This window comes from Saccoglossus kowalevskii, chromosome 8, assembly GCF_978046115.1.
Source record: "Saccoglossus kowalevskii chromosome 8, keSacKowa6.1, whole genome shotgun sequence".
NCBI classification, from domain to species: Eukaryota; Metazoa; Hemichordata; class Enteropneusta; family Harrimaniidae; genus Saccoglossus; species Saccoglossus kowalevskii.
Window position 1 is genome coordinate 26,247,307 of NC_140648.1, and position 12,790 is coordinate 26,260,096.

Sequence of the window (12,790 nt, forward strand, 5' to 3'; positions counted from 1 at the left end):
CGTGAATGAGTAAACTCCTTCGGTCGGTGACAGGGTATTAAATAATATGACAGTATTACGCACACACGACACAACGCCGTTTTACAGCTACATCATGTGATCACTACTCACTCGACTGATGACGTCATAAATCGGATCAAGTTCCCGCGTTATACGCTACTCAGAGAATATCGGAACTTGAATGGACTTCACTGAATGTTGGATATCCAAACTATTTTGATTCGTCGACTGACTTGAAGGGATGCGTTGCTGACGGTGATTGCTGATAGTGATTTGAAGTTCATGACACAGGAGGGCGGTGTAATTTTCAAACGATGTTCTTATCGGGGCGTCGCAGAGGAGTTAACAAAGGATGCCGCTTGACATTTAATAAGCGTCAAATTAAGAGGTATAACACACGTGATACCACGACTTAAGTTTAGACATCTGAACTCAATTAAATCGTATAATAATACATCCCTGCTTATACCATGACATGTAGCAACGCATAGTTGCTGGAAGCTCGAACAACATAAATAAATACACTGCCTTTTACATTTTTAACTACATTTCTGCTCCTAACTTTAAGTGAACATCGTAAATGGCTGCAACAAGTACCACGTCTTGAAACACGCTGAACTGTGAACACGCACAATATATACAATTCTATGGTTGTTACTTGTAATGCACGAATTGCCGTTATCATAGTTTACACATAATTACTACCTCCATAGCCCGTGTGTTATAGTTGGTTTGTTCGGATACAAGCCATAGTTAAAGGGCAGCAGTCGTCGCGCCGCGCCCTGTTCGACATGGGACTCATAGCGACGTACACAACGCGTGTAAAATACATTGTTTACATGAAATTCGAACACGCGCTGCGAGACGACCACCGCGCTTTAAACTAACGAAATGTGTAAATGCACAGTCGACAGCTCAGGACAAGGACATTCGCAGAAACACAACACAATTCCAGCAGCCTAATGTTACAGTTATAATGATTTTAATCACAATCTGCATCTTACTCAATTATCACGATGATGAAAAACGTGCAAGTGATTCCCACGAATAAACAGATTTTTACATTTAAAATAAAACACTGACGCCACTACAGCAAGTGGTCTTATATCCCATTGCTCACCACATTACTTCGTGAACTTGAAAGTTAGTATCAATGACAGATACGTATAGTTTATCAAATAATTACCAGAAAATTAAACTTGATACTTCACCACATTTAAACAAAATATATATATAATAATATACGTGGATACGCGCTATATGTACGTTTGAAATACTACATCTAGTATCGATATGATTTCTGAATTCAATCTCATAGCACAGTTAAAGACCACCATCACAGTTGAATACTCTGGTGATATGAACACATCTCTTGTGGTTAATCAAGTAACGAGTTCGTCATGAATACTATTACTATAATAGTACACTGGGAAAGAAGTCTGACCCAGTGCAAAGTCTTATTTTATTCATTAATTTATTTGAAAAAAGTGAAAATAGCAAAAAATGGGAAATAACTAAATCATGATCGAGATCACCCTCCAATACTGCATTATTTTTGAAAACAAACAAACAAAACAATATATATATTCAAAACAATATATATATTCCATAATTTTAAAAACTATTGCTTGACTCCAATTGCGAACTCTTCCGAATCATAGTCTCTCTAGGGACTGTGTTCGAATTGAATAATATAAAAATGCACGCAGACGCGTTTAGACACAATTCTAAATACCAAGCACATAAACTATATCAAGTTTCTTACTTGTACACAATTTAGTGGATCTATCATGGTGACTGTATAGCCTTGAACGCTGGGTGATTGGTGTACGTTATATGTTGTACTGTAACAGCTTAGATTTTTTAAATATTTTTTTTTCCAGGCGACATTTTCGGACAATGCTGCTGTCTCTCCTGGTGTTATTTGTTTTATGTGTCAATCACATGCATGTGTGCGAACCAGTCTTCCATATCTATTAATACCGCGTGATTGGAAAGCTGGGCAGACCGTGTGTTCTCTGCGTTAATACTTCTGAGTGAACAGTCTGCTCCGGAAATCGAAACCAGAACCTCCACGGTGCGAGCCCTGCTCACATGACTATTTTATGACTTACATTTGCAGTGGAACTTCACGACACCCAGCATGGTTGCAATGAGAATAGCACCTTTACCTTCATATACCTGTACAGAGATACACGGACGCTAGAAATGACCACTGTACCATTGCCCAGGTTAAGCGAAAACGAATATGTGAACATGCACATCGTTGAAATGTAAAATGCCACGTTTTACGGGATGAGAAGGCGAAATATTAGGTGACAAATCGTCAAAAATCATACATATAACTTTCGTTCACCAACATCTATAAGATGCTTCATTTACAATCTTTTCAATAACTAAAAAATAATATATAAATTTCAAAATAAGTGGGCCATCGGGCATTACACATAACAGATGAGACGTATATTTATATGAAAATGTTTGTATCCGACGTAGAGGGCACTTTTCATTGGCCAATCCTTCCATCATGTTTACATTCTCAGTATGCCTGTTAATTCTCCTGTGATTCGACTTCCACGGCAGCTTCCAATTTTACTGGAAAGAGCTTATAAAAATGGAGTTATGTTGTTCTGTATAGTGTTTAGTTGCACACTATTTACCAAAGTTTTACAAAACTGTGCGCATTTATGAAAATTAAGATATGTTATTTAAAGCCCATGTATCAGAAGAATACTTGTATGAAGTTTGGTGCCAAAATTCTCTAACTTAACCTTCCCAAACACTGGAATAGAGATGATTTTTAATATTTCAAAATAACTAATGTGAGCAATAAACAAAAACCATCCTAGTACTTCTAATTTCAGTGGATTGACCACTGGACTATTGTACTTTTACAGTCATATTGTGATTAATATGCCATTGATGGTAGATGTTATTGATGTGCAATTTTATCATCATTATAATTAAATGTTACTCAATTTATCTTTTTATTAAAAACATAAATTCAAACTTGCAACATCGTTCGATTCACACGGCTTCACTGAAGCCGACCATCCATGGCTGTTTATGAACCATGTGTGAACCTTGGCTGGCAAACATGAGTTCGCACATGATAAGCAAAAGGTTTGAGATGTTTACAATTTCTGAAATTTTTTCTATTCAAGCTATATTACGCTTACTTACAGAAAACATAATTTGCAACTAGGTCTGGTAGATTGTTTGTTTGAAGCAAAGGTCTTCGTTGATTTTCGTACAATGGGTGCAAATATTTTTTGAAATTTTGTACATGTTCCTAACACAGAGAATCGTATAAATTCACCAACAGCCACTTAACATACAACGAATAAACTGTCACAACACGTACATGTAAGCTGTTACTTTATTAAAATCGTTAAAAGGAATCTTTCAACCCTTTTAAAATGATTCGTTTATAAAGTAGAGATATCTTGCAAAGCATTAGAACAATGAGATTTAAATAAAATCACCAAAAACTTTAAAAGAGACGAAAAAAAAAAAACATTTTATTTTCTCACAAAGTTGACACAATCTGCTTTAATATATACAATCTGAAAAGCACAAAGTTTACAATCAACCGCAAATAAGTTGGGACACCAAGATCAAAAAAAGTACAGTATCACAGAAGAAAAATCTTTTCTTCAAAGCAATTGTAATAAAAATGATAAGTAATGAAAAAAAATATTTTCATTTAAAACTAGATTCCAGAATTATTTCTTAAATCCTGGATGAATTGTATATTTAACATTACAAGGTTTTTTTCAGAAGCCAGCATGAAAAATTAAGAAAAACCCCGAAAACAATAATTCAAAATATTAATATCAACTGAATTGGAATGGAATAAAATAAAATGGAATGGAATGCTTGGCTGCGTAAATTATGATGCTATCTTACAGTTTATTCACAAACCCAAAATGAGACAGTACAATGTCAGCTTAAACAAACTTTGAAGGTTACAAAGCGTTAACTTAAAATAAACACATTAAAATATAAAATAATGCCACTTACAAATCTTTATTACATTACTAGTTTTGTACTAGCGCCCTCAATGTCAAGGTTACCCTGAATGAAATTTCTCACCACTAGGTGGCACTGTGTATAGAGATGAAGAGGAAGTAAAGTACCTAATACGAACAAACAAACAAATTAAATGCCCTTACTTCTCAAATTTGAATTAGTCAATTATTAAGAAAACGTTTGATATGTGAAGTCAAAACAACATAATAGTTGATTAAAGTATTGCCACATAAGAAGTATATAACAGACAACAGAATTTTCAGACTCTGTTTCACATGTTGAATGCCCAACCAAATATATTAGAAAATTTCAAATGCAAGCTTGAGCACAGAAAACTGAAATACAATGCCCTCGATAAACGTAGCCTTAGAATAACAAATACAAGCTAACTGATCAAAAATTGGTGATGAAGAAGAGGGAGGACAAATAGTGCACTCTGAAAACTGGTCAGCACAGCTCAGGAAATCTCCTAGATTGACTATAGGATAAACAAATTCCATCTGTTTTTGTATTTTTGTCCCCCTCCCTAGATTATAATCGATTTCCATGTTAATGTAAACATTTTAATACAGGCTTGTAATTTATACTGGAGAATTGAACTATAGACAAAAAACTATTGACTTTATTTCTGATAAATGTTACGATGGTCTAGTTGTGGTGAAATGACAAAAGTTGACAACCGCCATGTTTACCTTATACATTCATAAATTTTAAAAGACCATTAAAGTGAAATTAATAGAATATTATTTTATTCTATGCTTTGTACCCGGTGAGAAATTATTCAGTTTGGGGCTGTAGACGAATGAAGAGTAGAATCAAAGAGTGATAACGATAGAATTAAAAACAAAATCAGAATGTGTGGTTATCATAAATACAGGACCCTGTTTTGAGTTAATAGTAAAAGAAACTTACAATTGACATGACAGATTACACTATTTTATCTGAAGCATATACTTGTCCATGCGCATAATAAATTACTGTAGAATACTTTATTTTCGCTTGGAATTTATTTTCGCTATTTTCGCTGAAGGGATGATTCCGTGAAAATAAAATCCAGTGAATATACATTTTTTCCTATATTTTACATTAATCTCATCAAAAATCAGTGAAAATAAATTCCAAGCAAAACGCCCAAAAAGCCTTTTCAGCGAAAATAAATTCCAGCGAAAATAAAGTATTCCACAGTATTATAATTTTGAATGCCTACACGTTTCAATATAAATTAGAATAGGTTCCAATCCATCCAATGATTGCACCTCTGAGGAGAACCAGTTGGTACAACACTTGAGACAGTTGAACGGTCATCGAATGAACTGTGAGGAATAAGATCACTGAACAAGAAGTGTGACTCTAAGTGATGACGCAGTTGTTTAAACCAGACTAGGAAGTCTAATAAAACATGCTTGTGTCAGTTTACTTTTCATAGGTGTGACAAGTTTTTATAAATTTTACTAGTAGAACTTTACTAATTTTTTTTTCAGTTAAATATGTGCAAGGTGCTAACACACTAAAAACCTGCATCACACAAATCCAAATCAAGCAGATTTGTTAAAGCAGCGTTTGCATATGAATCCACTCAACTGATGATGGTGACATACGTAGTAAAACCAGGACTGAGCTGTACAGAAATACTATAGAAGAAATAACTGTGGAAAAACTGTATGAGAAACTCTTGCATAATATATGTTATTGAGAGTACCCGCAAAGACTAGTTATTTGGCAAGATGCCCTGTTACATAAACAGAGATGTATAGGAAGTCAATTTCACTGGCAATAACAGTGACGGTTCTGTAAAAACAAAGTAAATACATCAAAAGAGGCATCAAGGTATGTCCATATCATGTCCATAGAATTACATATTCTAACAACACTAGACAGAATGAAACACAATGTAAATTAATTATTCTGCTGCGATAATTTGAGCATATTCACCAAGTTTTAAATTCATGCATTTGTCAGTAAAACAATAAGTCATATTTATTGTAAGTGTGCACAAGCATTTCATTCATGGAAATAGCATAATTAAAATGAATAATGCGTTTAGCAGCGCTCCGAAGTACGTATACATACATTTCACAGTTAATTTGCATAAAACAAAAAGTTCATTTTTATAGTGACTACATGGATAACTTTGAGAATATGTATGCGTATATACTGGATGATCATTCATTGATTAAAAGATGATCTTTCAGTCACACACAAAATAAAATATGCATATACTAGTGAATCGACATTGTTCATTATTTTAGGTGACAACAAGTGACCAAAAAATCCCTTGTCACTTCAGGACAGACAAAAAAAAAATCTTGCTCATCAATTTTTTTTTTGGTGAAAACATTTTTAAACATTTTTAACAATCATACCCATCTAGCATGCATTTCAAATATTGCAGAGACTTCAAAGAACATTTTTCAAACACAGATAATCATCAGCAGTGAATGAAGTTGAGAAAACCCATAGACAACTCTCAGCCTGAGTGCTTGCAGTTTGCAATACCGGTACTCTTGCTGCGCGAACAATAGTCAGGTACATCTACATCTTTCTACAAAGAAAAATGTATAATGCAATCAGGCAGGTGCTAGCGGATCCAATAAACAATATTATATTTCCTGGCCTTACAATGAATCAAATCCATCATCTTAAGCAACACTTTATATCATACAAAAGTATTACCTAAATTATCCACATTGCCTTTCATCATCGAGCTAAGTTGAAAAGAAGAAATTGAGAGCTCTGTTGACATCATAGTCCGCAGCAAGCGAGACTCGTACCAACTCCTCCCTTGGTACATCATCGCCAACTATGTCACGTAATTGACTGATGCAGGTATTCAACTCGTGACTATTCTCGGTCATAGCTACGTCAATTTCCGATGAGCTGGAATCCTCTTCGGAGTAGGCAACTGTAGCCTGTAAGGGAACAGTAACATTATGCATGAAGCCCTCCCTTTAACTAATGGACGAATGATGACCATTTCAACAATTACAATGCATTGTACCAACAATTTATAAGATAAAGATGTACAATTGGCTTGTGATCTTGTATTCACCTGACAAGTTAGTGACTTGTAATGTGATCTTCAAAACGTGGTCTGTTTCAAGTATAAATGTACAGAAACCACCAAAGTAAACTGTGATCACACAAGTAACATACCTCACATACTATACACCACATTTTCAATTAATGAAATTTATATATAAACAGCACAGTACAATAGCACTGAAACCGGTGTGCTTAATTTCTGTAATGTATAGTGATATATTTGTTATCCTTTTTTTTTTCAAGTAAGAAGAAAAGGTGAAAATGTAGGTAGTTTCAACAAAATTGGAAAGCCACTGTCTGCCCACATGTATGCATATTCTTTGTTTTTCACCACCAAAAAGCATCAATCTACCATTAAAAAACATACTCAGAAACCCTTGAATCTAGTAAGTGAGGTTGGGTTACTGTAATGTTAAAAATTCTGAAATAAAATTTATGGTATGGTAAACTAAGTTTTCCACAAAACGACTTCAAAAATTGATCAAAAATGCATGTAGTTTATAGTTGGTCTCTACCTCAACATTTTGTAGGATGACCTATGCCATATGTAGTGTTAGGAAGGCTACATATGGCTGTCATAAAAAATTTTAGTATAAGTTATCCATAGAATAATATGTTTACATGGAATCCTATGGAAAATTTTACAAAATGGCCACTTCTTGGATTATTTTGCATAATTATGTTTTCTTGAAAACACATCATTCTTTCTCTGTAAATACTTTAAAAATGAATGACTTGCATGTATGTGAATTATCACACAATTTCTAAATGATAAATTTTTTAATGGTAGCAAACTACCTTAATACATACACTCAGATGTGCTTCTAATATGACAAACAGATAAATTTTTATACTAACCTCCCTTGACATTTCCAAAGCACATGCTAATTCTTTCATTTCTAGTTCTTGTAACTCTGTATCAGCTGACAAGCTCTCTAACGTTGTGTACTGACAAACATGTGTTGGTGACATCTCATTTCTGAAAATAACACAGTTACATTTGTAAAAGTACATGCATAGGGTTACATATGAAACAGTCTTATAATGACATGATGAATTTTGATAATAATTTATGGATTAGGAGTGTCTTGTTGATTGTCTAAGTTTGTGCTTTGAGGTAAAAAAAAAAAGTAAGTGATACAAAAAACAGTTATAAATAGTGAGGGCGCTACTTTGTGTTTGACTGATCAAGTTCACAGTTAGACTAAATAACTACAGTCTGTAGTTGTCTAATGATTTATTGATATACAAGACAAACTGCAATAGTAGAAGGCATAAAGACACATAGACAGCATACTAAAGGTGTACACATCAAGCTAGAAAAGATCATGCCATCATAATTGTTGCTTGTACAGAGGACAGAAATATTTTTCGTTATCACATCACATCACTACGGTGCATATCATTCACTCATGATGCCATAGGCTGCATTACCCAATCGGTTGTGGATAAATGTCAAAAATGTTGTATCAACAATACAAACAAGTAACCTCACAGAGTTACACTTATCATGTATACACATAGAGTACATTTTATAATATTCCACTTACCCACTCCATGCTACCAAGTGTTCTACTTCTGTTTGTAAATGGTCCGGTAAATCATCAAAAACATCAGATTGTGCCAACGATGGGTTCTCCATAATAAAGTTCATTGCCCCTGCCTAAAACATACAGAAACATTAAGTCGTTTACTAATGATGTGAAAGTCACATTTAGTTACGGATTTGTTGTAATATTATACCCTTATTGGTACTTTTCTCTATTAAAAACAGGTCTGTTTTCTTCTAAAAACATTTTTGTGTCAGACAAGAGTTCAAGTATGACATTGAATGTCATTGTGAAATTTGCTAATGTTAACATAAAGAATGCTGTACATACCCGTAATGTACTTGCATTGAATTGTCTGCTAATGTTAACATAAAGAATGCTGTACATACCAGTAATGTACTTGCATTGAATTGGTTTGCTAATGTTAACATAAAAAATGCTGTACATACCCGTAATGTGCTTGCATTGAATTGGTCTGCTAAAGTTAACATAAAGAATGTTGTACATAACCGTAATGTGCTTGCATTGAATTGGTCTGCTAATGTTAACATAAAGAATACTGTACATACCCGTAATGTACTTGCATTGAATTGGTCAGCTAATGTTAACATAAAGAATGCTGTACATACCCGTAATGTACTTGCATTGAATTGGTCTGCTAATGTTAACATAAAGAATACTGTACATACCCGTAATGTACTTGCATTGAATTGGTCTGCTAATGTTAACATAAAGAATGCTGTACATAACCGTAATGTGCTTGCATTGAATTGGTCTGCTAATGTTAACATAAAGAATGCTGTACATACCCGTAATGTACTTGCATTGAATTGGTCTGCTAATGTTAACATAAAGAATGCTGTACATACCCGTAATGTACTTGCATTGAATTGGTCTGCTAATGTTAACATAAAGAATGCTGTACATACCCGTAATGTATTTGCATTGAATTGGTCTGCTAATGTTAACATAAAGAATGCTGTACATACCCGTAATGTATTTGCATTGAATTGGTCTGCTAATGTTAACATAAAGAATGCTGTACATACCCGTAATGTATTTGCATTGAATTGGTCTGCTAATGTTAACATAAAGAATACTGTACATACCCGTAATGTACTTGCATTGAATTGGTCTGCTAATGTTAATATAAAGAATACTGTACATACCCGTAATGTATTTGCATTGAATTGGTCTGCTAATGTTAACATAAAGAATGCTGTACATACCCGTAATGTATTTGCATTGAATTGGTCTGCTAATGTTAACATAAAGAATGCTGTACATATCAGTAATGTATTTGCATTGAATTGGTCTGCTAATGTTAACATAAAGAATGCTGTACATACCCGTAATGTACTTGCATTGAATTGGTCTGCTAATGTTAACATAAAGAATGCTGTACATACCCGTAATGTACTTGCATTGAATTGGTCTGCTAATGTTAACATAAAGAATACTGTACATACCCGTAATGTACTTGCATTGAATTGTCTGCTAATGTTAACATAAAGAATGCTGTACATACCCGTAATGTACTTGTATTGAATTGGTCTGCTAATGTTAACATAAAGAATGCTGTACATACCCGTAATGTATTTGCATTGAATTGGTCTGCTAATGTTAACATAAAGAATGCTGTACATACCCGTAATGTACTTGTATTGAATTGGTCTGCTAATGTTAACATAAAGAATACTGTACATACCCGTAATGTACTTGCATTGAATTGGTCTGCTAATGTTAACATAAAGAATACTGTACATACCAGTAATGTACTTGCATTGAATTGGTCTGCTAATGTTAACATAAAGAATACTGTACATACCCGTAATGTACTTGCATTGAATTGTCTGCTAATGTTAACATAAAGAATGCTGTACATACCCGTAATGTACTTGCATTGAATTGGTCTGCTAATGTTAACATAAAGAATGCTGTACATACCCGTAATGTACTTGCATTGAATTGGTTGCTAATGTTAACATAAAGAATGCTGTACATACCCGTAATGTGCTTGCATTGAATTGGTCTGCTAATGTTAACATAAAGAATACTGTACATACCAGTAATGTACTTGCATTGAATTGGTCTGCTAATGTTAACATAAAGAATACTGTACATACCCGTAATGTACTTGCATTGAATTGTCTGCTAATGTTAACATAAAGAATGCTGTACATACCCGTAATGTACTTGTATTGAATTGGTCTGCTAATGTTAACATAAAGAATGCTGTACATACCCGTAATGTACTTGCATTGAATTGGTTGCTAATGTTAACATAAAGAATGCTGTACATACCCGTAATGTGCTTGCATTGAATTGGTCTGCTAATGTTAACATAAAGAATACTGTACATACCAGTAATGTACTTGCATTGAATTGTCTGCTAGTGTTAACATAAAGAATGCTGTACATACCCGTAATGTACTTGCATTGAATTGTCTGCTAATGTTAACATAAAGAATGCTGTACATACCCGTAATGTACTTGCATTGAATTGGTCTGCTAATGTTAACATAAAGAATGCTGTACATACGAGTAATGTACTTGCATTGAATTGGTCTGCTAATGTTAACATAAAGAATGCTGTACATACCCGTAATGTATTTGCATTGAATTGGTCTGCTAATGTTAACATAAAGAATGCTGTACATACCAGTAATGTATTTGCATTGAATTGGTCTGCTAATGTTAACATAAAGAATGCTGTACATACCTGTAATGTACTTGCATTGAATTGGTCTGCTAATGTTAACATAAAGAATGCTGTACATACCCGTAATGTACTTGCATTGAATTGGTCTGCTAATGTTAACATAAAGAATACTGTACATACCCGTAATGTACTTGCATTGAATTGTCTGCTAATGTTAACATAAAGAATGCTGTACATACCCGTAATGTACTTGTATTGAATTGGTCTGCTAATGTTAACATAAAGAATGCTGTACATACCCGTAATGTATTTGCATTGAATTGGTCTGCTAATGTTAACATAAAGAATGCTGTACATACCCGTAATGTACTTGCATTGAATTGGTCTGCTAATGTTAACATAAAGAATGCTGTACATACCCGTAATGTATTTGCATTGAATTGGTCTGCTAATGTTAACATAAAGAAAACTGTACATACCCGTAATGTACTTGCATTGAATTGGTCTGCTAATGTTAACATAAAGAATACTGTACATACCAGTAATGTACTTGCATTGAATTGGTCTGCTAATGTTAACATAAAGAATACTGTACATACCCGTAATGTACTTGCATTGAATTGTCTGCTAATGTTAACATAAAGAATGCTGTACATACCCGTAATGTACTTGTATTGAATTGGTCTGCTAATGTTAACATAAAGAATGCTGTACATACCCGTAATGTGCTTGCATTGAATTGGTCTGCTAATGTTAACATAAAGAATGTTGTACATACCCGTAATGTACTTGCATTGAATTGGTCTGCTAATGTTAACATAAAGAATGCTGTACATACCCGTAATGTACTTGCATTGAATTGGTTGCTAATGTTAACATAAAGAATGCTGTACATACCCATAATGTGCTTGCATTGAATTGGTCTGCTAATGTTAACATAAAGAATACTGTACATACCAGTAATGTACTTGCATTGAATTGGTCTGCTAATGTTAACATAAAGAATACTGTACATACCCGTAATGTACTTGCATTGAATTGTCTGCTAATGTTAACATAAAGAATGCTGTACATACCCGTAATGTACTTGTATTGAATTGGTCTGCTAATGTTAACATAAAGAATGCTGTACATACCCGTAATGTGCTTGCATTGAATTGGTCTGCTAATGTTAACATAAAGAATGCTGTACATACCCGTAATGTACTTGTTTTGAATTGGTCTGCTAATGTTAACATAAAGAATGCTGTACATACCCGTAATGTACTTGTATTGAATTGGTCTGCTAATGTTAACATAAAGAATGCTGTACATACCCGTAATGTACTTGCATTGAATTGGTTGCTAATGTTAACATAAAGAATGCTGTACATACCCGTAATGTGCTTGCATTGAATTGGTCTGCTAATGTTAACATAAAGAATACTGTACATACCAGTAATGTACTTGCATTGAATTGTCTGCTAGTGTTAACATAAAGAATGCTGTACATACCCGTAATGTA

The 12,790-nt window shown here is 33.8% G+C and overlaps 1 protein-coding gene across 2 annotated transcripts in view; it reads right to left on the bottom strand.

Moving 5' to 3' along the window:
• Positions 1 to 3,519: 3,519 nt before the first annotated feature.
• Positions 3,520 to 12,790, bottom strand: part of LOC100370394 (uncharacterized) — a 33,193-nt gene continuing 23,922 nt past the window's right edge. The window contains exons 19-22 of one of the 2 annotated variants that reach the window (XM_085502422.1): positions 8,625 to 8,737; positions 7,933 to 8,053; positions 6,706 to 6,941; positions 3,520 to 6,574 (exon numbers count right to left, since the gene is read on the bottom strand). In XM_085502422.1, coding sequence (XP_085358548.1) covers positions 6,738 to 6,941; positions 7,933 to 8,053; positions 8,625 to 8,737 — 438 coding nt within the window. In that variant the 3' untranslated portion in view covers positions 3,520 to 6,574; positions 6,706 to 6,737. Of the gene's footprint in view, positions 6,942 to 7,932; positions 8,054 to 8,624; positions 8,738 to 12,790 lie in introns of both variants that reach the window. The other variant, XM_006812414.3, reaches the window with a different exon arrangement.